This window comes from Hyaena hyaena, unplaced genomic scaffold (genome assembly GCF_003009895.1).
Source record: "Hyaena hyaena isolate Hyena2069 unplaced genomic scaffold, ASM300989v1 scaffold_1449, whole genome shotgun sequence".
Classification (NCBI taxonomy): Eukaryota; Metazoa; Chordata; class Mammalia; order Carnivora; family Hyaenidae; genus Hyaena; species Hyaena hyaena.
The window spans coordinates 52,799-80,765 of NW_024082083.1; the positions used below are offsets into that span (position 1 = coordinate 52,799).

Here is a 27,967-nt window from a genome sequence, read left to right on the forward strand (position 1 = left end):
TCACTTGCCCAAGGTCATAAAACTGGTGAGTGTACAAAGCCAAGGTTTGCACTCAAATTCATCTGACCACAAAAGCCTCATGCTTACCTTCTGAGTCTACTTCTGCCACTTCACTTTGACAGCTTAGTAAATAGATATGCTTGGATTATTAAGAAAATCAAGTTATATCCATTAGTACTGGTTCATTTCCTGATTTTTATTTGCTTTTAAGTACTTAGAATTTCTCTTGAATAACGAATCCATGCTGTTAGATTGCACAGAATTTTTGCTATAGATCTACCATAAAACTTACTTCTTTGAGAGACACTTTTAAGAAATAAAGGGTCTAGGTTTCTTTCTTAATAGCAGTGTTCTTTCTAAAAGAGGAACCATTATATGGAGATGTTCTTTTGCACATGGCATAATACACATGGCAGAGGAAAGTTTCATGAAGCTGGTCCTTTGAGATGTTTCTAATAGATCTGAGTTGTTTTCCAGTAATGAACCCTCATATGAAATAGACAAACAATGACTTAAGCCTCAGTGAAGGGGCTTATTGGCCATTTATGAGAAATTTAACCTTCAAGATATCCTCTCTAACAGTGAATCTTTGGATGTCCTGGAACATTGTAGTTTAGTGAATATCCTCCAACTGAATGAGTAAATGAATGTATTTATAGACGTGAAGAATGGCAGTAGCTTTAAGAGGGCTTCTTAACTGTTGAGGTATGGGGATATGGGCGAAAGAGAGAATGGTTGGTTCTGAGTCTGAGTGGTAAGTTGAGTTTGTCATTATATCATATTTCTAAATACCTATGTCTCCTCCCTGACACCATATTGTCCTTCAGTGTTCAAGATGTCCCTTTGGTACATGCACACATGAATCCTGATTTCCTGTTTAATATTCAGTTCATTTTTACCTGTTTGCTCTCAGATTCTTGCTTTCTTCTTAAACAGTGAGTCAATCAGTTTACTCAGAGGTGTGACTTTAGTTGGAGGGGTAAATCTGGTCTGGCAGACCTTTTCCCAGTGGAGAAACATCATCTCCTGAGTTAGTTATGGTTGGATGTATAGAAACTATTTTCTTTGTTGAATCGATTATTGCCTAACAGAAACATCTCTTTCTTTTCGCTTTATTAAACTTAATCTGGATGTCCTATATGCAAGAGACAGGTACTGGGTGAATCAGCAAGTGATTCCTTTCAGCAATCACATTGCATCCAGAATCAAAGAAAGAAGCCAATCTTTACTTTTTGGTAACCCTTGATTATATTTTAATATGGGAACTTTTAAAACACTCCAGTAAGTGGTTAGTTATAGAGGTATTTGGTGGTTATTATTGAAACTGCTATTGGGTTTGGCTAATATAATAATTTGAGTTTTTCTCTTTCAGCTGTCCCCTTTCCTCCGAGTCACCGGCTTACAGCAAAAGAAGTATTCGATAACGATGGGAAACCTCGTGTGGATATCTTAAAGGCACATCTCATGAAGGAGGGCAGGCTGGAAGAGAGTGTTGCATTGAGAATAATAACAGAAGGGGCTTCAATTCTTCGACAGGAAAAAAATTTGCTGGATATCGATGCACCAGTCACAGGTAAGTCTTCAGGATGGAACTGCCCACTTATAGCCATACTTTGTTTTTAACATCAGATCAAAAAAATCGTAGATTCCAGTGAGTCTTCAAATACAGTATTCACCTTACTCCTTAAGGGTCAAATGTGTCCATTAAGAACTAAAGCTATTATAATTATTTTTATTTCATGTTTTGAATACCTAAATGGTTGTGATGCTTTAAAAAAGGGTTGTGTGACTCAGAGGTGATGAAGATAATACTTTACTTTGAAGGTCATCTTGTTTGTCTGTGGAAACACTAACTGGCACAGGGAACACAGGATGTTCCTCGGGAAAGATTAGACGACGTACACTGAGATTTCCACAGTGATTGAGTACGTGACTCAGTGGTTCTCAAAATGCCATCTCCAGACTAGCATTATTATCTCATTCCTTGGAAACTTGTTAAAATGTAAATACTTGGGCCTCACCCTGAACAACTAAATTGTATTCTCTGGGGTGAGGCCACAGTGTGTTTCATCAAGTCCTCTAGAAGTCTCTGATGCACATTCAAGTTTGAGAACCACTGAAGTTTGGGGAGAGGCCAAATTTCACGCCTTAGAGTATTTGTTGCCTAGAAAATGTCTTTACTATGTTGAGTTTTTTGATCTGTTGCTTCTTATGGGAGGATACATATTTTGCATGAGTGTAACTTCTGTTAGTCCATAAAAATGAAATCTTGTCAAAAAATATGTGGTGTACAGGGTCAAATGTTAGAGACTTTTGATCCATTCTCTGTGGAGTTTGCTAAACTCATAAGTTTTCATTTTTCAAAAAGCTAAGAAAACCTTTATTTTCTCCTTAATTATTACCATTCTGGCAAAAGAAAAAAATTTAGACACAGAATATTGTCCTTTTCAAAATAATATGATATTTTAAACTATTTCACTTATTCTACTGATTGCCTCTTTTTTCCAAATCTGTATTACTTATGTGGTTGGACTTCAAAGGTATATTTGAGTGTTACTATTAAAAGAAAGACAAGGTCTCTAGAATATCAGACCAGATCTTCCTTGGTCATAATGCCCCTAGTGGTTCTTATTTCAAAGAAATGGACAGTCTTTGTTTTATTTTTGGGTGGCAATTCAATTCAAAAGAATAATACGTTTGGGGCCAGGCCACTGCTTTAGAAATTGACTATAAATTCCACCTATAAATTAATGATAAAATATTAGCTTTAAATACAATCTTTATTATTAACCTTATTTGTTTTTATTAAAAAGGAATGAATGGCTTGATACTTTACTATGAGTTTACTTTTTCTCCATCTCACATAATAATATGGGACTTACAATGAAGAATTCATGTTAACTTCACTAATGAGCCCAGGGGGTGGTAATGGAAGTGATAATTATAACTTAAAGAAACATGAAAATAGATATTTAGGTCAATCAATGTATTTTTTGGGATGCAGTCAGCTCTTCTGTTTGATTAGGCTCTGTCCTGAAGGAACACAAAGAGGAGATTCTAGAAGAGCCACATTTATGATGTTTTGTCCTAGAAACCTTCTGGAGTCCATGGACTAATTGCCCCCATGTTCAATACACATTGGACACATTGAGGTTTCTCTCTTTCTAGTGAGAGCCTAGCTGATGGTTTGGCAAAGTTTGGGACATAGATATGAATAGACTGGAAATCAGGACTCAATTATGTATAACTTTCCCTGGGGGAGAAAAAAAAACAACAACAAAGCTTTTTAGATAGTGATAGAGACAGCTATGGAGATACCACAGAATATGTAGCACTGGTGAAATATAATCCAAGCAGGAAAAACATTTCTCTAGAAGAGTGTTTATATTTCATAACAAAGGCAGGATCCCAAAGAACCTCCAATAGATTCCATTGTAGTGATCTCTTTTCCTCTTTACTGGGAACATAAGGATGTGGATCATAGTGACAAAGGGGATAGAAAAAAATGATTTCAACATTTGGGTAAAAGGGAAAAAGCAAAAACTTTTTGCATATAATCCACCAGAAAGCTACAGTTATGGCTTCATTTTCCTAATCCATGAGATTCTGAGCAAAAGCTGAAACATGCAGAATTGCAAAATGAAAGCAGGATATACTGATCAGAGAAAATTACAATCTCTTTGTATTTCAAGATACTTCTTACAAGACTCTGAACCAACAGTGTCAGATTTATTTCTAAATTTAAAATATTTGTTGCTTGGATGACGGAATCAGTAAGGTTGTACTTTTGTTACCAATACTGGGCTATGCAATGAAAGGCATAGTTCACATTTAAAAATCTTCCAGATAGAGTGTTCTCTATGTACTTCAGAACTCCATACTTAGGAAAGATGGAGAACTTAATTCAAAGAGAGAAGAAAAGGGGAAGGAGAAGAAGGAAAATAATAAAGTTAAAAGTTACAAATGAGAACCTGTGAAAAAGGGTAAGAGGAAGGAAGCGAGGACTTTCAACATAGTGGGGAAAGCAGGAAACCTGACAACATGGTGGTTTTCGAGCAGTATTAGAAATAGTCTCTCACATGCTTGCATGAGATTCCTGAAAATGGCGAGGGGAGGGAGTCCTGGTAGAAACTGACCAGTAACTTCTTATGTGGGATTCAACTTTAAGTGGAGTAGGGAGGTAAGCTCTCAAAATGGAACAAATGGCAAATATTTTGTAATTATACACGAAAGCCCCTCCCTCACTTTTCCTCTATTTCTCCCTACTCCTAATTTTTGTTCGTAAAAATATTTCACTTTCAAATGTTTAGAGAAAAGTCATGCTAACATCTGTGCCATGGCTTGCCCCCATTTTGAGAAAAACCTTGACATTAGCACTCTGGTTATTTGACATCTGGGCACGATTTCATTCTTTTAGTGGGTCTTTAATGTTTTAATGTACAGAGCTGCTCACGTCACCTTCCCTCCATTTGAAGTGTTTGCAAAGTAATGAAAGGCTTGCATTGAATTAGGATTTTTTCTCCCTTTCAAATTCTGTACATTTTTCTTTGGGCAGAAGAACGAGGAAGCTGCCTAGTCCCAATCTGAACCCCTCACATGTGTTCCTTTAGAGGAGATACCACACTGTGTACCTTGCCCTCCTGGAGGTAGATTTAGATAAACCAGTAACCTTCTCCATGGGAGTAGAGGTGACGATTAGCCTTGGGTCCCCCATCTAAACAGAGGAGGTATGAGGCGCGTTTTGCTCTTTTGTCTGAACTAACTTGCCTGGTTAGAATGGTAGCTGTTTTAGAGATTTAATTTAAAGAATGTGTTTCTGTGTTGGAGGCATTTTGTCAAGGAAAGTATTTCCCTTCTTTGATTTTTAAAAATTTTTTAAAAATATTTATTTATTTTGAGGGAGAGAGAGAGACAGGGTATGAGCAGGGAAGGGGCAGAGAGAGAAGGAGACACAGAACCAAAGCAGGTCCAGGCTCTGAGCTGTCAGAACAGAGCCCGATGTGGGGCTCAAGCTCATGAGCCATGAGATCATGGCCTGAGCTGAAGTCAGATGCCTAACCTACTGAGTCACCCAGGAGCCCCTCTTTGATTCTTTTTTTTTTTTTAATTCAGTTGAATTTATCTTTGTTTACTTGTAATACTCAAATGGAACATTAAAACATGTGACCAAATATCAGTGTGGTAACTTGCCTTGGCCTGAATGTTTGGGATCCCCCCCTCCACCGCCAGCCCAGTATTCAGATATTGATGCACTAATCCCCAATATGAGAGTATTTGGAGGTGGGCTTTGGTGAGGTTATTAGGTTTAGAGGAGGTCATGAGGACAGAACCCCCATGATGGAATTAGTGCATGTATGAGAAGAGGAAGAGATGAGAGCTCTCCTTCTCTCTCTCTCTTTCCTCCACCTGACGATACAATAAGAAGATGGCCTTCTGTAAACCAGAAATAGGGTCCTCACCAAACACTAAATATATGCCAGCACCTTGACCATGGACTTTCCAGTCTCCAGAACTGTGAGAAATGTTGTTAAAGGTACCCTATCCACAGTGTTATGTTGAAGCAGCCCAGATTAAGATACCATTCATTTTGGGAATTTTATTTAATGACTATTTATTGAACATTTACCTTGTATAGGTGGTGTGGGTTATACATAGATGTATAAGACCCAGTGTCTGCTCTCTAGGGGGTCAGACCAGGATAACTAAAAAAGATAATTTGCCCAAAGATATGTACATCAAATTGTTGATGAAATTACAAGATATCTAGATTTATTTAAGCCAATTAAGAAGTATCAGATGGATATAGTTAATTTAAATCCAAAAACCCTTCCTACCTTCTAAATGGCTGAAGTTTCCCTGAGGGGACCCACTGATTATTAAGTTTTTTTTTAATGTTTTATTTATTTCTGAGAGAGAGAGAGAGAAACAGCATGAGCAGGGTAGGATCAGAGAGAGAGGGAGTTACAGAATCTGAAACAGGCTCCAGGCTCTGAGCTGGCAGTCAGCACAGAGCCTGACGCAGGGCTCGAGCCCACGAACTGTGAGATCATGACCTGAGCCGAAGTCGGACACTTAACCGACTGAGCCACCCAGGTGCCCTGGGACCCACTGATTATTATATCCCATCTTTGAGTGAAAGAAACAGTTAAATAGCTACGATCCTAACTATATTGATTAGTGATTGGGAAATCTTTTAGAAGGTTAGGAACTATTGATGATAAGCATATGAAGTGGAGTCCTTGACCACAGTACTCAAAATCTAGTTGGGGAGTCAGATACAAGAACAGATAATCACTAAATCATTGGTTGAAAACAGTAATGGAGGTGCCTACGAGCTAGTGTGGGAACTTAGAAGAAGGAACATAGGAAAACCAAGAACGTTTTTGACAAGATTACCTGATATTTGAACTGGATCACATCTGAGAAGTAAAATTTTACTACATGAAAAAGCTAGGGAAGGACATTCGGCGCCAAGACAACAGCATGTTAAAGGCACTGGTGTTTTTGGGAAAGTGGTTAAGACATGTTTTTGGTTTGCTGTGGAAACTGGGGTCTCAGGAGGATGTGAGGGGTGAGGGTGGGGCGAGATAGAGGTCAGAAGGTCAGGTTTGCATGTGAGTCTCTCATAGGCAGCACTGAAACGTTCCAAGACTGTTGTCTGGGCACCGGAGAGTATAGGGGTCTTTGATCCCAAGTTACATAATCAGATTTCATCCTGGAATGATGAGTGGAATGGAGAAGGAACTCGGGAGAGGCTTTGGTTAGGAACCTCTCATACTTGCCCAGGGAAGCCAAGATGATGCCTTTGACAGGGTAGGAGGATTGGATATGATTTTTAATACAGCTCTTTGAAAATGCTAGTTAATACCCATCTTAAAACATCAGATTAGTTTGTGCTTAAAAATCAGTATTGACTAAAGACTTCTTGAACAGGAGAAGATGGTTTATACAAGGATCCAGCTTACTACATTCCTCCTTGAAGTTCTCATACTTTCCGGTTTTCCCTTTGACTTAGCAGAGAACAGTTCCCTCATTTAGAAAAGCAAAAGCAGACCAGAAGCTTAGGTTTTTGAAGAAGAGTGATTTAGAACTCCGTTTCTGCTCCCTGGGCTGAGGGGAGAGGCCAGCATCAACTGGCCAGACTGCTAATCTCTCTAGTTTGTCTGTTTCCTGCACAGGGGGATTTGTCCCTGGGGCAGCAAAGGGTTCCCTCAGTGGCTGTGCCTGCCATTTAGCATGTCAGCCAGTTGCCAGGAGAACCCTCTGGCTTTGTTCCTGGATGTGAGAGTGGACCAGTGGCCAAGTTTAAGGTCATGGCATTCCTTCCCTTACAGCAGCTGACGTCAATTAGGAGAATTCCCCATGCCTTTACTCTGGGGAGAGTTAAGTGGGGATAAGAATTCAGTGTCTTTTGAGACCTAAAAGATCAGTGTTTATTCTCTTCATACTATCATTTGTCACTATCAAAGCCTAACATGGCCTTATTTTGTATGGAGATAAAATATTACTTCTGGGGCATTTTGCCCACTTAGATTTCAGGGGCCAAAGCTTTTGGGCCTTTCCTGCAGCCAGAGGCCTATTTTGGTACCCAGCCCACTGCTGGCAGTCAGCACATTTCAGCCCCAGCCTGTGGTAGTAGCACATCATTTTGAAGTCTTTATTCCCCTTAATTTTGACCCTTGATTTAAAAAAAAAAAATTAATGATAATGTTGGTAAAAGGTCACTGCATGAGAGCCAGAGCCCTTTTCCCTGAAGTGTTTACCTCTCTGGGTTTGCAAGGTTGGTCTTAGGAAACCCCTCTGAAAAATGAGAAAAGGGAGTCTCAGAACTTTGAGTTGGGGTTCCTCAGAACTGAGTGTGGGTAAGAATCACCTGAAGGGCTTTATAAAACACAGATCGTGGAGTCCACCCTCCAGAGTTTCTGATTTAGCACGTCTGCAAGTGTGCTGAGACTTCAAAATCCTAACAGCTTTCCAGGTGCTGATGATACTCTTGATCTGGGGCCACACTTTGGGCACCGCTGGTTTAAGTGACTGGTATGAAGTCTCATAGCTAGTAAGTAAACTGAAAACCTTGTTTGGAACAGGCATCCATCTGCATACCTGCTGCTTAGCTTTAATGATATATTACATACACTATTCTACCTCTGTACAAGGTTCAAAACAATCAGGCACTTTCAGTTCATTTGACTAGAATTTATTCTTGCTTATCACCAAAGAAAACATGCTAAGAATGCAATTAAAGGTTCTGGAGAAATAGAAAAAATATGTTGATGGTTGATTAGAATTGTTTATATTTTATATAAAAATGTATTGCTGTAATACAAGGTGGGGTGCGAGGCGAAACAATGGTGCTTAGCGTATTTGGGGCACAGAATTTATACAGCTTTTCTCAGTGGAAAATCTTTGTGGTACTTTTCTTTACAAGCTCTCTGATAATTGACTGTGGAAAGCTACTGTGGAAAGCTGGGAAAGTTTATAAAGGAAAAAAAGGGGAAGACTGAGATCAAAAGCATCTTTAATTGTTTGGTAATGAATACAGTATTCTATTAAGAATAGCTGGACCGTAGTGATCCAGCACACCTGTGCAACGAACAAGTCGGTAACAGTCTGTTAACATCAGTAAACATGTAACACCACCCAGAGCAAGCATTTGACAGTCATCACAACTACACCTTAATTACCACGAGCAGATATTTTGCTTTAAGATGCAGCATACCCTGTCCTTTTCAGTTTGCCAGGAATTGGTACTTTTCACAAATAGTGTTTTAGCACCCTTGATAAGGCAATGCCTGTAGTTGTTTTCATAGATACATAACAGTCTCTCAAGCTATTATCCTTAAACTCTGAAACTTATCCTTGCAATAATAATATTCTGATGGTTTGGGAGAAGTTTGAAATATATTCATGTATTATAATCACCATTACTGTGGCCTTAAGAGAAGAGAAGGAATATTTTAGATAATGCTGGAATCCTTCCAGATAAGGGAAGAGCATTTTTCCTGGGTACCTCCAGGGAAAAATGTAGGTATTCTTCCTTTGGTCAAGGTGGATTATGTACATGTATCCAATCTCCTCTCCTGTTACATTTCTTATTGATCTGTCCCTAATCATTTCAGACTCTACTGATTTTTACTTCCTTATGAGCCAGTACTGTTTACAGGTTTTAATGGACATTCCCAAATACTGGTCACCGACTGGGACTGGTTTATGACAAAGTTTTTGTTGGACCAAAGTGAAATTAATTGTCTTTTTCACTTTAGTAAGAAAGCTTTCTTTTTGTATATGAAACAAAGGTGATAGTAGATGGTAATTGTTTTTTTATAGCTTTTTGGGGAATGAATTAATGATTTATTTTGTGGGAAAGCTAATATTTAAGTTCTTGTTTCTTCTCAGTTACTGTTATAAACATTGTAACACTTAGTTTTTACTCTTAGTTTTAACTCTTAGTTTTCATACAACCTTATGAAGGAAGTACTGTTATCAGCTCCATTTTACAAATGAGGAAACTGAAGCTTAGTGAAGTTGAGTATTGTATCTAAGTTTATTCAACTAAAAAGTGTCAGAACTAGTATTAAAGCCCAGACAGTTCAATTGTGTCTCTTCTCATTTTATTTGGGGATAGGAGTTGACTTTCCAGGTCCACAGAATCATTAAATCTGGGAATATTCATAATGTGACATTTAATGGTGTTGTACTGATTTTTTTTATTGTTTCATGCTGCTATTCCATTAAATGTTAACATCCGAGAACATAGATCTTGTGTTATGGTTTGTGAATGTTCCTCTGTTTCAATATAATTGTAATGTAAATGCACTGCTGATTTGCACATTGAGAACTTTGAAAACAGTATAATGGAAACCAAAAGGCACTGCTACAACAGAATATGTGTCCATAGATGTGTGTGCCAGTATAATTATTATTATTTTAAAATTTTTTAACATTTATTTATTTTTGAGAGAAAGAGATAGAGCACGAGCAGGGGAGGAACAGAGAGAGAGGAAGACACAGAATCCGAAACAGGCTCCAGGCTCTGAGTTGTCAGCACAGAGCCTGATGCAGGGCTTGAACTCAAGAACTGTGAGATCATGACCTGAGCCGAAGTTGGGTGCTTAACTGACTGAGCCACCCAGGTGCCCCTGTAATCATTGAAATTACCAGTTACCTCTTTATTCTGTTCTTTTCTCCTGAAGTGCTGTTTGTTTCGTGCCTTAAGTGAAGCATTTTGGACACATGAGATACTGGAAAAATAGATGAGCTTGTCAGAAGCAGTTTCTCATTGAAGAATCTCTGGTTTAATCAGTGGATTAGTGAAAGAAAAACACTATTAAATTTTGAGGCAGCTGTTTTGCTAGTATTTAAAATGACTGTCTTGGGGCACCTGGGTGGCTCAGTTGGTTAAGCATCTGACTTTGGCTCAGGTCATGATCTCACAGTTTGTGGGTTTGAGCCCTGCGTCAGGCTCTGTGCTAACAGCTAGCTCAGAGCCTGGAGGCTGCTTCAGATTCTGTGTCTCCCTCTCTCTCTGATCCTCCCCTGCTCACGCTGTGTGTGTGTCTCTCTCTCAGAAATAAATAAAAACATTTTAAAAGATGGATATCTTGGCATATAAAATTTATTATTTAAAATGTTAAATACTTTCATGCATACATTCTTGCTAATGTTAAAATATATTCCCTGATTAAAGGCCTTTAGGTGGTTCGGTCCTGGCCTGGCTTTTGAAGGGGTGCGGAGGTTGCCAATAGCTTGTCCCTCTATTACTTTGTCCAGCTTTCCACCGGCATCAGTGAGTGAACATTGTCTCATGAAATGTGAAAGTCCATGGAGAGGTTTAAGACGTAAGTCAATCTGTGGAGGAGGTAAAAAAAAAAAAAAAAATCAAAAATTTCAGTTTTCATTTTTTAATATTAAACATTGAAAAGGAAATATATATATATGTGTATATATATTTATATATATCCAAGAATAAATTACAAACTGGTAACAAGTTGCTTTTATCATATGAAAATAACGCTTCTCATAAAATGTGTTTTGTAGAGATAGGATTTTATGGATTATATGACTGTAGGAAAAAAGAAACAAACCAACCCCACCCTCCAGGGAGTAATCAACTTTTTCAGTGATTTTTATGAAACAACATTGTATTTTAATATTCTGAATAACACTTAAATTCCTGCTTTTATTTGGTCACTTTTTGACTTCAGTTTGGTGTATTATATGCTTCTCCATAATTCCTTTCTGTTCATGTATGAGCCAGTATTAGACATACCAGTGTTTTTCCATTCTGTTCCTTAAAATATTTAAGGTTTGGTCAACAAGGTTTTAAACTTCAACTTCAGAAGAGTCCTTTTTTAAAATGTTTATTCATTTTTGAGAGAGAGAGAGACAGAGACAGAGCATGAGTGAAGAAGGGGTAGAGAGAGAGGGAGACACAGAATTCAAAGCAGGCTCCAGGCTCCAAGCTGTCAGCACAGAGCCGGATGCGGGGCCCGAACTCACGAGCTGCAAGATCATGACCTGAGCCGAAGTTGGCAGTTCAACCTACTGAGCCACCCAGGCGCCCCAACTTCATGAGAGCCTTATATGTAGGTAAACAGAAATGTGACCTCTACTTTTCTTTCTTTAAGCTTTTCTTAATTTTTTTTTTTCTAATGCTCTTTTCTGAATGGTCTTTCCTCATGTTTGCAATGAACAAAGCCTTGTGAATGAGTAAAATTAGGATTAATGGTAAGGACAATTGTAGGTAAAAGTGAAGGAAAGATACAATTATTAACCAAGCTTCATTTTTCTGCTACAGCTTCATTTGTAATGTTTTTAAATAAAAATTGGTGTCAAGATCACCATTTTATTTACAGTGCCTTTCTCTTCAGATTCATATTCTTTGTTACATTGGTGACAGCATTGTTGTGTTCTTTGGAATTTATGGTTAATGTCAGACATTTTGATATTAAAACATCGATATGGAATTCATGAATTTCATTCCATTTCAGAAACGTAGTCATTGCCTCTCATGATCTCTGCATGTGCTGTGTGACTTGAGATGCCATCTGGTGGTATATTTTCGATACATCTAGTTGTACTTTTCACGGTCATCAGTCTATCTTTCATTGCTTATGAAGGCGAATATTTGTTGAAATGACTTGCAAGACAAGACGTTTGTTTCCATTTCAAACAAAGGATCTTTGGTACTTTGCTTTCTGTTATCTCAAAGTAATATGTCTGTTTGCTTTGGTCCATATTAGCATAATCTGATTCTTCCTTAAAAGAAAAGCATTGACTGAAAATCAGGCTCCAATTTTAGGAACTCAATTTAGCTCACAGAAATTTGTAGCTACTCAAGCATCCACTTTAAAATCATAATTACATATGTTTTTCATTTCATTTTTAAATGGTAAATCTGATTGGGTATTTGGATATCATATGCTGACTAGGAGATTATCAAATCATCATAAACAAGAAACAAATTTTTCATTTAAAATTCTCTTCCTTATGTTTTAAACATGAAAGGCCAATTCCTTCAAAGGTGGACCTTGGCTTAATTTTAACTACTGCTTTCTTTGCCTTCTTCAAGAGATAAGCTGGTAATACTTATTAAATATATATCAAAAGTAGGTGAAAATTAGAAAGTTAATTATCTACATTATTGATATAAAATATCCATTCCACTTGAGAACCTGTACTGAGAAAATGTCAAAAAACATGATATATGTATTTTTAGACTCTTTCAAATAATTTGTGACTGATTAGCTTCGTTCATTGAGGGTGTGGTAGCAGTGAGGCAATTTATAGATTCTTTTCCTTCCGTGGGCTGTTCAGCATTCTCAGAGTTCACTTTTGCTCAAGCCAGTTTATCTGGGAAAAAGAAAACAAAACAAGAAAGAAAGAGAAAGAAAAGGGGGAAAAAAGGGGATAGAATGAGAAGGGGAGGTGTGATTTTTTCTCTCTTGTGCCAGTCACCTGAGGTACATCTAATGACAGTGCCATTGCATAATGACCATGTGACAGCAGCTTTACTTTCACCCTACGTGGTATTAGGGGTTAAAGATCATGGGTCTCTAGGGGCGCCTGGGTGGCTCAGTCAATCGAGCGTCTGACTTCAGCTCAGGACATGATCTTATAGTTTGTGGGTTTGAGCCCTGCATCGGGCTCTGTGCTGACAGCTCAGAGCCTGGAGCCTGTCTTCAGATTCTGTGTTTCCCTCTCTCTCTGACCCTACCCTGCTCATGCTGTCTCTCTCTCTCTTTCTCTCTCTCTCTCTCAAAAGTAAATAAAACATTTAAAAAATTTTTTTAAAAAGATCATGGATCTTTAGATTCACATTCTGGATCCACAACTTTATAGTTATTGCAGCTTCTCGGCAGCTTCTTTCACCTCTGTAACCCTTGGCTTCCTGATCTTGAAAGAGATGAGGTGTCAGTCTCATGCCTGTCACTCTGACAAAGTAGAATGCTGCAGCCACAGCCTCAGACAAAGTGCCCAATAAACGGCAGCTGCCTTGTTACTATTGCCAGAACTGTTTTTGTCATGGCTGGTTCTACTGGTAGGTAGCTAATATTCCAGTTACCAGTTCTATTGTTTGGTGGTTAGAAACACAGAGAGCTCTTAACTATGAATATGGATATTCTAGCAGACATCACACTTCCCCTTGCATGGAAGAGGTAAATATTGAGTGGGCTGTGGCATGAATGGGGCAGAAGGTTCTCATGCCAGCAGCTCTCCACTGCTCATCCTTTCTAAACTGCAAATGAATTTTAATTTTAATTAAAGAAAAATAAATTTTGTATTCATGGACATTTTGCATGCACTTGGTACCTCAGTTAGAAAGAAGGAATGAAAGGGCCCCTGGCTGGCTCACTCAGAAGAGCATGTGACTCTTGGTCTCAGGGTCATGAGTTCAAGCCCCGTGTTGACTGTAGAGATCACTAAAAAAATAAACTTTAAAAAGAGGGAATGAAAATTTTTTAAAAAACGTGAAATATGAGCTATTAATATATTATTTTAAATTGAAAATAATTCAGGTGGTGCCTGGATGGCTCAGTTGGTTGAGCGTCCTACTTCGGCTCAGGTTATGATCTCGCAGTCTGTGAGTTCAAGACCCACGTCAGCCTCTGTGCTGACAGCTCAGAGCCTGGAGCCTGCTACAGATTCTGTGTCTCCCTCTGTCTCTCTGACCCTCCCCCACTCATGCTCTGTCTGTCTCTCTCTCAGAAATAAACATTAAAAAAATAAAATGAAATAAAATAAAATAACAAAATTGAAAGTAATTCAAATGTGGGAAGGTGGGCCTTGCTGAGGCACCCCATATCAAGTGATATTTCTCCTTCATTGACAGCTGAGTATCATTCTGTCAGAAACATATTTTCATTTCAAATTTGGGCGATTGACTTTATAAATAACAGTTCATGAAATTACCAAAAAAGGGACACCTCGGTGGCTCAGTCGGTTAAGCCTCTGGCTTTGGCTCAGGTCATGATTTCACGGTTTGTGGGTTTGAGCCCTGCGTCCAGCTCTGTGCTGACTGCCAGCTCAGAGCCTGGAGCCTTTTTCAGATTCTGTATCTCCTTTTCTCTCTGACCCTCCCCTGCTCACGCTGTCTCTCTCTCTCTCAGAAATAAATAAAGCATTAAAAATTTTTTTAAATAAATAAAATAAAGAAATTACCAAAAAAGTGTACCTTATCTAGATTTTTTTTAAAAGTATTTTTATTTTATTTCTAGGAGAGAGACAGAGAGACAGCATGAGCAGGGGAGGGTCAGAGAGAGAGGGAGATACAGACTCTGAAATTGGCTCCAGGCTCTGAGCTGGCAGCCAGCACAGAGCTCGACGCGGGGCTTGAACCCACGAACCTCGAGATCATTACCTAAGCGAAAGTCAGATGCCCAGCCGACTAAGCCACCCAGGCGCCCCTAGATTTTTTTACATTCCCTATATGTAATGTGTAACTGTAAGTTACTTTCTGACATTTATATCGGATAAGTTTGACTATTTCCAGTGATTTTTTTCCCCCCTACTGGTCACCCTAGGGCCAAAAATCACTGATAAATGGTATTTGTCTTATGTGTAAGACAATGTATGTTACACATAAGACAAATACCATATGTTGACACAGTAAGGTTTTCATTTATTGGGCATTTATCCTAATACAAACCCTGTGCTAAATACATACATACAAGGGTGTCCGGTTGTCCCTAGCATCAAGTTGCAAATCCTAAAATGGTTTAGAAAGTCTTGAATGTTCCACTGTCTATAAATATCTTCCTATACCTGTTTCCCTCATTATCTCTATATTTTCTGTTACCTGTCTACACTGGCATTCTTTTCAGTTTAGCTCCTTTCAGGCCCTTGAATGTGCCATCTTTCCTTTAATAAGAGACCTGTCACATGCTTGCTCACTTTTCCTTCCTTCTGGAATATCCCTCACCCTCATACACGTATCCAGTAATCTTAAATAGTCAGATTTCAGCTTAAATGTCACTTTGTTAGTCTTCAAGGAATCCTTCCCTGACTAACCTATCTAGTACCATGCACCTTTGCTTGAAAATATTTATTGTCGTGATAGTATTAATTTGTGTGACCAGTGTGTTAATGTTTCTCTTTCTCACTAGACTATCAATTTCATGAGGGTCAATCCTTTGTCAGCTTTTGGCCACTATTTTATCCTTACCACGTAACTTAGTGACTGCCTCATGGTGGACATTCATTAATATTTGTTATGATGATGCATGCATTATCTCAATTTATAAAGCTTATTAATACTCTTAGGACCACAATATGCAGCAAAGAGAACCAGAGCCAGGCATCAGTTAAGCGGTAAAAAACAGATTGTGTTCCTAAACCTTTGCAAAGAGGAAAAGAGACCAATGGAGAGCTGAGCTCAGCTCAGAATACAAGGACAAGAGGGAATTGATAGCCAAAGAGTAAGGCAAGAAGGTCTGTGGATGGAAAATTACTTGGAGGAGCTATCGAGGGTAGGGAGATTCTTACTGAAGGCAGTCCAGGGTGATCAGATAGCAAGGATAAGGGGATTCTTGCTACCACTGGACTGGCAAGCTAAAGACAGAGTCCAAAGGATGAGGCCCAGATGAAAAGAGGGCTCAGATGAGCCTGTCTAACGTTTGATCAGAGAGTCTTTGTCAGTCCCTCCTCTTATTCAAGGAAAGCGGATGCATTCTTTTTCTCTCTGAACAACAGAAGTCCATTTTTCATTCGGTCACCTTTTATTCATTAAGGACCAGCTGAATAATCTGTTGAGATGTGGTGACAATTGCTCTACTTTGTATCCCAGAGACATTTAGTAAGAATAATACCTGGGAAGATAAGCAGAGGTCTTAGAAATTAGAGGCTGAATCAATCTATATGCCCAACTTCATAGCCTTCATAGATTCACCAGAAGTCCTAGAATCTGTCATCTTTCCTCAGTGGTGTCATCACTGTGGCAGCAATGCAAGAAATTTCTTCGTTCGCCTCTCCAACCTTGCTGGTTATGACAAAGACATGAGTTGGATTAGAGGGATAAAAGTGCAGGAGTAGGTTCAGGCAGTTATAGAGAACAGTATACTGAGTTTCTTGTATGTCATAGATTCAAGGCCAGCGGTGAGATTGTCCAGGAACAAGGTGAATTGTTTCAGCAATGAATAGATGACTCTGTTATTGAATCAAACTTCTTCAGCTGGGCAATGGATTCTTTTCGGTATATCCAAAAGAGGACAAACCTTTCCTCAAAAGTAATGAAGCTATGGATAGAACTTAGGTCCAATTCTATAGCTGTTTGTTTGTTTGTTTGTTTGTTTTTTCTAAGTCACCTCCCCAGGAATTAAGATCACCTACAAGGGAGCCTTTGATGTCCTGGGCACCTCTTCAGTTTCTACAGCGAGAAAGAAGTGAACTGAAAGGAGTAGGTGATTGTTTTAGAGACAGTTCAAGAAAGGAAGAAAATTGTAGAGGATTGAGTATGATGAAGAGACTGATAAATGGGCAGGTTAGCAGTTCAGTTGGCTGTTGGCAGCCAACAGGCTTGGGTTCCACAGACTAACTAAGAACCATCAGAGGTTAGCCACAAATCATAGAAGTAATTTTCTCTTAGCTGAGAGTGACTAAAGAAAGCAAATTTTGAGAGTGAGGTAAAGATTTGTCAGAGCTGGTTCTTGTATAGTGGGGTTGAGTCTGAGGAACTAGGCCAGGAAGGCTCATGGAGACATTTCCATTGATATGAGGGATGTCAGAGGGACTGGCGGCAGCTCCGAAGCCTTATGTTGCATTTAGTGATGGCTGGGTGAGTGTAATGAGAAATGCTCATTTCAGGAAAGGAGCCAGTTGTCAAATTATGATGGAAACAGACATGATTTTGCAAAGATAGGTTAGAATGGGCTTGGGGAATTAACTATTTGGGTAGTTGTTTAAAATAATGGAAGGAAAGAGAATAAGAGTCATAGCAGAGCAAGCTTTGTAATTGATCAAAGGAATTGGGGAAGAGTCACATGTGGCCACTGGAAAGGGGGCCACTACCAACAGTCTGTCCAGTAGAGGTCAATAGGAGACAGCGTGACTCTATTTGTCTGGTAGGAATAAATTATTTTATGAGTCAGTAATGATCATAATTTTGAACGAAATTTTAAAAGACAAACATCAGACTTCTTTCTGGGCAGATTTTGATTTTCTGTTTAACTAAGGCTAATGCCAAAGCGGTTAAATAGTCAGCATCCTACTGGCACAAAATAAAATTTGCATAGAAAGTAAAACTGAAGTGGAGCACGGATGTGTTTGTCCTTGTGTTCTAGGTTTTTCAAGTAACATCTACATTCTGTTTGTAATGGGAACCCTGTTAGGATAAGGCTCTGCCGCCTAGCAGAAAGATCATTGGCTTTAGAATCAAACAGACATGTTTTAATCCTGATGCTGACAAGTTACCTAATATCTTTCTCTCCTTTTACTCATCTTGCAAATGATTGAAATAATTTCTACCTTATGTTCCTGTGAGACCTGAGGCAAAGTATGAAAAGTTCCTCACACAGCACCTGACTTGTAGTAGGAACTCGGTGAATGAAAATTATCATTTGTTACCATTAACACCGATGCATATGCACATGTCCCCCCAAACCTTCTGTGTTGGATGGATAACGATGCTTATATTTAGTAAGAAAAGAAAAATGGTATTTCTCTGTAGGTAGCAGCCTACGCTGGACAATGGTAGTCATGATTGTAGGGACTGTGTTAATTGTCTGCTAAATGTAACAGTTATTTTTGGTAAGAAACATCAAACGTTTGCTGATTTATTCAGCGCTTACTTCATATTTGCCCTTTTGGTGCAAATCAGAATTCATTAAAAGAATTTATGATTGCAAATTCATAAACTTCAACTCAGGATTTATATAAACTCGCCTTGCGTTATTGGGTCATTTGGTGTGCTTTCTTAGCCTCCGAATTCCACTTTTCATCTGACTCACATAGGAGTTACTTGACGTGTGTTTTAGTTGCAAGCAGAAGGGTAGTTGTTTTGCTTAGCATCTTCTGGTCATTATTATACTGAAAGGATACCTTTTTCTGAGGGTAGCAGGAAAAGGCAGATAAAAATAATGGTACTGGTGAAAACTATTGTCTAAAAGCGGTGAGAAAAAGTACAGAGCCTGAATCAGGAATCCAGGGAGGTGGTGCCGGTTCTGACAACGATTTCTTCCTGCAATTCATGAGAAGATCATTCCCAGTGATCCCAAAGCCCTTTTTAGTGTTGATTCTATGAGTATCTTTCTTACTCAAAGTACATAGTCCATAACTTCAAAGTGACAATCTTGATCAGATACTTCATTAACCTTATCAGGGTTTCCTCCCACCACCCTTTCAAAACATCTCTGTGTCAAAGCGACAGATAACCTCCACTTTTGTTATTGTGTGATTTCACTTCCCACCGTATGATGGTTTCCTGAACATTTCGGAATGACTGGTTTTATTTTTGTGAGTTCTTCAGTATCCAGAATGACTTCTGCCATGAACAAAATAATCTGTGTTATTATAGCTGGAGCCTTCCCCACATTGTGTTTCTTTTTACTTTAAAATATAGAAGAGCTATTTCACCAAAGTTCTTTTCATTCTTTAAGTATATCCTTTTTTGTATTTTTCTAATATAAATAATAAGTAAATTGGCTGCTTTTTAATTGGAATGATTTTATGGTAACTATATTAAAAAAGCATTGCAAAAAGGGAAAGGATTTGTGAATTTGTGAATTTTAAGTAATCTATTCTGATATAGCACTGTGACATAATGAGAAACATATATTTAGTTCCCACCCCCAGTTTCTGACACAGAGCAAGTAAAACCCATGCAACTCTCTGAGTCATGGGAGTTATAGGAGCATCTCACACAGTGCTGCTAAATACCTTGGAGTTCCCTGGGTGATAGTGGTGTCTTTTGTTCTAATGAGGCAACTCTGAATGGGTTCCTGGATGGCTTCAGGGTGAGGACAAGTCACCAGAAATACCAAGCCATGAGTGGAAGCTTGGAACTTTCAGCTCACCCTCCATCTTCTAGGAAGGGGAGAGGGACAAGCGATTGAGTTAATAATCTATCATGCCTGTGTGATCAAACCTCCATCAAAAATGTCTATATTATAGGGTCTGGAGAGCTTCTGAGTTTGTGAACACATCTACGTGCCAAGCGGGTGGTGCACCCTAACCCTACAAGAATGGAAGCCCCTGCGTTGGGGTCCTTCCTTACCTTGTCGTGTGCCTCTTCATCTGGCCGTTCATCTCTATCCTTTATAATATTCATCATAATAAGCCAGTAAATAGAAGTAAATGTTTCTCTGAGTTTGTGCCCAGCAAATTTTTGAGTAGGGTGGGAAGGAAGGAGTTGTGGACAACTTTCTAGACAAGTCTGGCAAAAATGTGGTAGGTACCCTGGGTTTGGAAATTGGTTGATATGGGGGAAAATCCCAATATATATGGGTGCCAGAAGTTAAAATGAGTAGAGAAACAGTGTTCCTTTAATCATATAGCTACTGATGTTTTATTGGATACTGACCTCCCTTACTGTGTGTGTGTGTGTGTGTGTGTGTGTATGTGTGTGTGTGTGTATGTGTGTGTTTTTGAGGGGTGGAGGAATTTTTATAGTGGTTATATATTAGTAACAGTAATAATTTAATGAACACTTCCTTTATTCCTCTAAGGGTTAAAGATTTGCTCACATATCTGATTGCTGACCATATCCATCCCTATTATTAAATTCTTGACTTTGAAAAAGAATACTTGCATTTTTTCCCAGTGATTATTTTCCTGCTGTGAATAGTCACCTTAATTTTGTGTTTGGAAGAGATTGAGAAATAACTTCAGCTACCAAACTCAAGGGTCAGGAAATTGAAGGGCACTAGTCTGCAAAGGTCACTCACCACTGATTAGTGTGAGTCAAGCTCAGAACCCCAGCCCCTGCCTCAGTGCCTCACTGCCCTTCTTTGTTCTGTCACCTGTTTGCTTCTGAACAATGGAGACCGTTCTACATCATGTCAGTGTTACTTTTGGGGTTTAATGTCCATTGCCTTTATTAGAATTTAATGTACACTTACATACATTTAGAGTGTTTTAACAGTTGTTCTTCAGTGCTCGGTTTGAGTTTTTCTACTCTTACCTAGCCTGTAGATCACACATTAACTCACTTTTCCCTATAGCCTTTAAATAGAGCAAGCCCTTAATGTCCTTCTTAGTTTGTCCTTGACCTGGAGTTTTCTTCTGCTTCTTACATCATAGTTGGCAGCAGGACACAGGTAATGACCTGCGAGGCGTGATGTTTGTCCATTCCATGACTATCCTTATTTAACTGCTGGAAATGTTTCCCTCATCTTCCCCCATAATTACCTTTAAATGTCTTTAGACTTGAGAAAGTTGGGTTTTGTGGAGACCACATAATGCTAATGGGAGACTACCACAGATCTCCATTCACTATTTCCTGTGGAAAGTGGAATAAAATAGAATGTTTCAGTTTCCCAAACATTCTCCACAGTGGGGTAGAATCAACCTTATTCATTCTATTTGTGCCTAAGAGCAAACGACACTCTGCCCCTCTCCTTGCTGAGGTTTCTTCCTTGCCATCTCTCAGTTTGAAGATAGAAAATAGAAGGTGTTTCATACACCAAAGACCATTGCTTCCCAGTTTCTTTCTTCTCATCTAGCATTCAGGGCAGATTCAGACATATGCATCTTTTAATATTGTGTACAGCTGCAGAACTATAAAGTACTCAAAGTGTGTGTGTCATAGACAGCTTTAACTCCCTTTGGGCTCCTTGGATACTTCTTGAACAACTACTCAAGTAGAATCATAAAAAAGAGCTAAATCTGGAAAGAACCTTAGGGATAAAGACAACTCAAGGAGTATGGTGGGAAGAATGGTGGACTTGTCAGTAATCAGCTGGAATAACCTTGGAGCAAGTCGCCTTAACCGCTGTGTGTCCGTTTTCTCTTTGAGAAAATGAGCCAGGCAGCAAGGTGCAGGAATTACCTGGATGTCACTTCTTTTATTCACTGAAAATTGGTTATTACGGTTTTGCAGGAGTCTGCCACTGATGGGCTCCTAAATCCCAATTTTAGCTATCACCTCAAGGGCTCCCTTTATTTCTCAGAAGGAAGGCTTTCGTCCTCTGTAGGCCCCTGCTGATTTGTTCAGCTTCAAAAACAAGGATAGCCTCAGTCCAGCTTCTCCTCAGAGTTCTTTATTTCCTGTCTTTAGGCTATGTTTTCATCTTCGCTCCCAGGGCATTCCCATCTCCTTTTTCCCCATCATTATGGGCTTCGTAGATCTTTTTCATGTCTCCCAATGCTTTCCAGGGCTTTACATCTTACTCTAGCCCTCCACTCCCGTTTCACAAATACATCCCTTCACAGGCAGGCAGGCCACAGGATGCCTGATTCAGATCCCAGCTCTGTCACCTCAGCCCTGTCACCTCTCAGCTCTGTGGCCATTCAGGTTACTTACACTCAGTGCCTCAGTGTGGAGCTCACAGAATTGTTGTGGGATTAAGTGAATTAGTATCTGTAAAGCTCTTAAAGCACTGTCTGGCACATAGTAAGTGCTATGTGATTGCTGGCTATTGTAATATGACTGCGGAGGATGTGCCCTCCCCTCCCTCCCACCTCACTGTTCTTCTTGGCCAGCTGAGGGTCTCATCTTCCCCAGACTTAGAACGCATGTCTGTTTATGTTATTTTAGATCAAGAAGTAGACACTAGCTGGCGCCCATCTGCTTCCCTTACAGACTTCAAATTATGTCTAATCTCATATTTAGATTTGAGCACACATACTTTTTGTTCCTCTAGGCCTAAAAGTCATTCTTACAATACTTCCAGTTTTCACATATTGTTGGAAGGATATAGGCTGTGTTTAATTCCAGAAAATGCTTTAGAAAAGGTTTACCAAATCACAAGAATACATAAATAACAAAGGATATTTAAATGTCTTGTTTAAAAAACAAAACACACCTCAAGACTTTAGTCTTCGGTGACTTATTCCCAAACCCTAATTAATTTTGTAAAATCTTAATGGAAAAGATTAATCCACCAGATAATTTGGTTGCTTCACTTTCTTGAAAAGAAGTCTTTCAGGTTCATGTTTTAAAAGAGCTAATATTTAAAAAAATTGTTTTCATAAGAATGACAGATTAATTTTTTAAATATAATCTGTTGTCTAATTGGCTTCTATACAACACCCAGTGCTCATCCCAACAAGTGCCCTCCTCAATGCCCATCACCCCCTTCCCCCCCTCCACCACTTCCCCCACTCCCCGTCAACCCTCAGTTTGTTCTCAGTATTTAAGAGTCTAAAAGAGCTACTATTGAACAAGGAATATGGAAGAAACCAATCTTATTGATAAAACCATAAGTATTTAATAGAGCCATAAAATACCAAAGCGCTTAAAAACTTCCAGATCGTTGAATTCATGATTTCCAGACTATTTGTTAACAACCCAAGTCTTTTTGTTTGAACTCTTATGCAAAACTTCAAATATAAACACAGAGGCCCTGCCTAAAAACAACAACAAAATGATGCCTCCCTTTCCTGTGACCAAAGATCATACAGAAACAGAGCTGAGAAATGTCAGCTCGGCCAACTTTCTCCTTCAACCCTGGAAGAAACTGAGGTTCAGAGAGGTTTGCTTCATGACAAGGACATTCAGCTGGTTAATGGATGGACTAGAAGTAGAAATCAGCTGTCTTAACTCCTAGATAAGCATGATCTCCATACTTCATTCCACTTTTACCCTACAAAATTATTGTTACAGTTCTTTATAATTATTTGGAATGAGATGTGTTTGCCAGCTGGGACTCTGGGCTTGGATTGATCTAGGCTCAAATTCCAGATCTGTCCATTCTGTCACTTAAACAGCTTAAGAGTCTCTGTACCTTATCTTACAGTTAAGATTTTCTTTTTGTGAAATGGGAATGATGCTAATGGCATATACCTCAATGGGTTTTTGTAACACTATCACATCAGTACTGTTACCTATTATTAGCACCAACATGGTCATTGTTAATATTATTATATTCAGTTAGTAGCTATTAAACCTGAAATTACTTTGATTAAAAAAATTAAAATTAAGCTCAATTAACTTAAGGTAAAGAAAATTGGATGAAAATTCACTTCGAATGGCTATTTAAAATTTATGTTCACAGAGGGTTATCATCTTCGTATGTATTTCTAGAACTGTATCTGTATCTATGTTAGTATCTCCCTGTATCTTTATCTCTATAAATTCTGACATCACTGCCTTTCCTGGTGGATAAGAATAAGTGCGTGGGGTAAATATAACAATGTTGTTTTTCAGCTGTTGATAAAAATGTAGAATGTTGAAGCTGTATATAACTGTGGAAATCACTTAGTGTTTCATTTTACTGTTGCAAAAAATAAGCCCACTAAAATTTGGATTTTTTCCCTCAGCACATCAGGTTTGAAAAATCTTGTACATCTAAGCACTGCCTTCTCCCTCCTACCACAGGCTAAATAAACACTCTGCCCACCACACAGCCATGTATTACTCATAGCAATGTAACTGGGCCTATAAGGCATTTTTCTTTTTCTTTTTCTTTTTTTAGAGAACATTTTTCACGTAACACCTACCGTCACCCCATCTGCCCCCCGAAATAAATAAATAAATAAATAAATAAATAAATAACACCCAACAAAGGAAAGGTCTGTTCTGTTAATTATGAAAAGCCATTGCAAGGGCCCAAGATCCATCTTCAACATCTCCCATGTAGTTGCCCTGGTCTGCTGACATTACTCCCCAAAAAGGCAAATGTGGTGGCAGAGAGGAGTCTGAGGTGGAGGTGGGTGTTTGGAGCTCAGCGTGTCTGTGGGTCCTCACAGATCTGGGGATGCTGATTCTAAACGTCCAGGTATGGGACACCTGGGTAGCTCAGTCGGTTGAGTGTCCGACTTCAGCTCAAGTCATGATCTCATGGTTCATGGGTTTGAGCCCCACATTGGGCTCTGTGCTGACAGCTAGCTCAGAGCCTGGAGCCTTCTTCGGATTCTGTGTCTTCCTCTCTCTCTGACCCTCCCCTGCTCACGCTGTCTCTCTCTCTCTCTCTCTCTCTCAGAAATAAAAAAAAAAATTAAAAAAATAAAAAAAAATAAACATCCAGGTAATGATGCCTCAGCACAAAGGACTCTAATGTGTAGCTATGTGGCAAGTTGATTTTATTCATCTGAATGGTGGTGGTGAAGCACTACAGCAATTTTGTAAACCTTTTTTTTTTTTAATAGGATCATTATGAACTGTATTAAAGTGATGCCACGATTTTTACGAAGAAGGATAGCTTAGAGACATACGTTAAATATGTCTTGTGGGAATGAGGATGTAAATGAATTCCTGGTAAAGTTAGCATCTGTCCTGATTTAAAGATTAAATCTGCCAGCCCCTCCCCTTTGCATTAGTGAACTAGGTGATTTCATAGAAGTAGGTCTAGGCCTCCTAAGAGTTACTGTAGAAGAATTCACATGGCTTAGAAAGTCTGAAATGGAGAAGGGAGACAGTCCCTTTCAAGATTTTAAAGGGAAGGGGGGAACTGGGAATAACATTTTAGGGATATTTGGTCACAAGGGAACTGTGACTCACTTTGTGTTAGTCACAACACCAGGCACTCTTACACATGTTTTCATGTTTAAGGCCTTTAATGACACTGCAGTTTAGCAATAAATTCAGTGCCGACTCCATAGCAGGCACTGTTGTAAGTGCTTGGGATAGATCTGTGAATAAAAGACAAGATTGGTCTTTACCTCTCTTTATAAATGACAGAGCTGAAGCTCAAGGATGTTAAGCAAGCTTGCCTAAAGCCACAGATAGAAGTGTCAGAAATGGGGAGGGCACCTGGGTGGCTCAGTCGGTTAAGTATCTGACTCTTGATTTTGGCAATGGTCTAGATCTCAGAGTTTCTGGGATAGCCCCACGTCAGACTTTGCGCTGACTGCAGGATCCTGATTGGGATTTTTCCCTCTGTCTCTGTCCCTCCTCCACTCATGCTCACTCTCTCTTTCTCAAAATAGATAAAGTAAACACTAAAAAAATGAAGTGTCAGAAATAGGATTTGAACACGGGTCTCTGATTCCACAGTTCAAGCTTTGGGAATATGGCATGAGTTACTAGTCATACTCTTGTTGAGTCTTTTTGCCTTCCACATATAGCTGATAAAACCTCTGCTGCCCTTCCCCTGGGCTTCTTGTGAGAATCAAGTGGTCTTCTGGATGTGGTGGGTTTCAGTCTCACTCTTTCTGTCTCCTATTGCTCTCTATTGATAGTTGGGTAGAGCATTATTAACATTTGGAGTTAAGTCTATTTATAAGTGTGACTCCTCCATTGGAAAATGCACATCTGCATTCTACAGACTGTCACTCATTCATGCAGTCGGTCATTTGGTCAGCAAATATTTATTGAGTGCTGCCATGCATTAGGCACTGTGCTAAATATGGGGGTGAGACATATTTATGTCTCAGCTAAGTGAGAGACATGTCTATTTTCATGTGCTCCTTACATCCTAGCAGAGATGGGTATTACACAAATTATACAATTGTTTATATTTGTGTTAAGCATTCCAGAGGAAAAATAGAGTCATGTCTGTCTCTTGTATACCCATACCGAATTCATTTACCAAATGAATTAGTAAATAGATGGGTGGTTAGAATAAAAATCGTCTACAAAGTGGCGACTGAGCAGATACTTGAGTGTCACCATGCCAGGGTTCAGAACCGAGCCCCGCCGTTGACTGAACTTTGGTACTTTACCTAAGTTACTCAGCATCCCTGTGTTGCAATTTCCTGCAGAATAGGAATAGTAATGGTTGTCATAAGGGCTGAATGAAGGAATATCAGGAAAAAATGTAGGAGAGTGCAAGACAAACAATAAGTGCAGATTTAGCTCTTGTTACTATTACTACTATTATTATATAGTAGAACTTTTCAGAAACTTCTCTTTAACCCATAGCGTTCACCTCTGCTGTTAATCTTCCATGAGTTGGTTAAAAGGATTGGTCTATAGTTGGCATCAGAACCAACTGTAAGGCTTTAAAGAATACATGCATCCAGCCCTATTGTAGGATATTCTTGTTCAGTAAGTCTGGATAGAGTTCTGCGCTTCAAAAGCTTCCCGGTGACCCTGATTCACACCCCAAGGTAAAAACTGATCATTTAAACATGACTCAGAAAGGAGATTACACACATGGCAGTGCCTGAGTGTCAACTCCCGACAACCGCCCAAGGACTTGGCTTTGTGTACCTATGCTGGAGTGAGTATTGAAAAATGTGATCAGTAAGCAAAACAGATAAATATTTAAGAAATCCTGTAGACATTAGTTAATTCATTTTCCAAATGGCATTTAATTTTTACTACTTCTTCAAAACACCAACATGATTTATCAATTGCCCAAATACATTTGACTAGTCTAGTGTGAGCTGCAGGGGAATAGGGATTTTTGTCAGTGTCACTGATGTGCTGATGTATTGGTATATAGTACATGCTCAGTACACAGTAGGGGAAATGAATTGAGTACATTTTAAGGTGTTTAGATATTTTGGAAGACATAAGAAGGAGCAAGTATAGGCTGGGTGTCAGGATTTTCTAGTGATGGTAAATAAAACACGTTGATTATTACATAATTTTCTGAGTAAAGTCCTGGTATAGATCTACCTAAGAAAGGTGCAGAGACAGAGAACAGATGCTGGGTGTGACGTTGTTCTGAGCATGGTGGACGTTTTTGGCAAATCTAAAAGTCTCAATTTTCTCACACCTCGCACCTCACCCCGTTTGCTCTTTCTCAGGTCTTAGCTCCTTTCCAATTAGCTAGCTTCTATTGGATTACTTGAATTGACATAGAAAATATTTATTTACCACTTTTGTTTTTAAGTTCTGGCTAGCGTTCTGTGTTTGTTATGTGGTTAACTGTGGCTTGACAGCTCTTGGGAATCATCCCAGCGCGGAGGGTCGGGGGATTAAAGCTGAGCATCTCAGGGACTTTGCAGTGGGTTCTGGCTTTTGATCTCCATGGGTGCTTTTCAATAAGAAGTAGGAAGATCTTTTTTCCACTTTTCTTTGTAGCTTTATATAATCAAGGGAAAGATAATGTCCTGAGGCTTTAAATAACTGAGATTTTGTGTGATTTGTTTTAAGGTCACCATTCTTTCCTGATTTCAACTTGTAATCCCGACGTCTTAAATTGTTGTCTGTGGGTAATTTAAAGTATCCTGTGGTATCCTGTGTAATGGCTCTTAAGTGGGCCATGAGGCAGATGATGCAGATAAGATGATAGAAAATAAATTCTGGATTTTACAAGGAAAATGATAGACATAGGGAAATGAGCCAAACAATTTGAGCCTGCTTTGGAATATACTGCCTCAATTTAAAACATGCCACATGGCACTCACTGTGAAATGAACAGTCTTTTTCTCTTCAGAGTCAACAATGACTCCCCAAATTTAAGGGGATAAAAATCACCAGCAT

The 27,967-nt window shown here is 39.0% G+C and overlaps 1 protein-coding gene across 1 annotated transcript in view; it reads left to right on the forward strand.

Annotated features, from left to right (window-relative positions):
• Positions 1-27,967, forward strand: part of PPP3CA (protein phosphatase 3 catalytic subunit alpha) — a 173,524-nt gene that overhangs the window by 9,614 nt on the left and 135,943 nt on the right. The window contains exon 5 of the mRNA XM_039223803.1: positions 1,359-1,573. Within this exon, the coding sequence (XP_039079734.1) occupies positions 1,359-1,573 (215 nt within the window). The remainder of the gene's footprint in view (positions 1-1,358; positions 1,574-27,967) is intronic.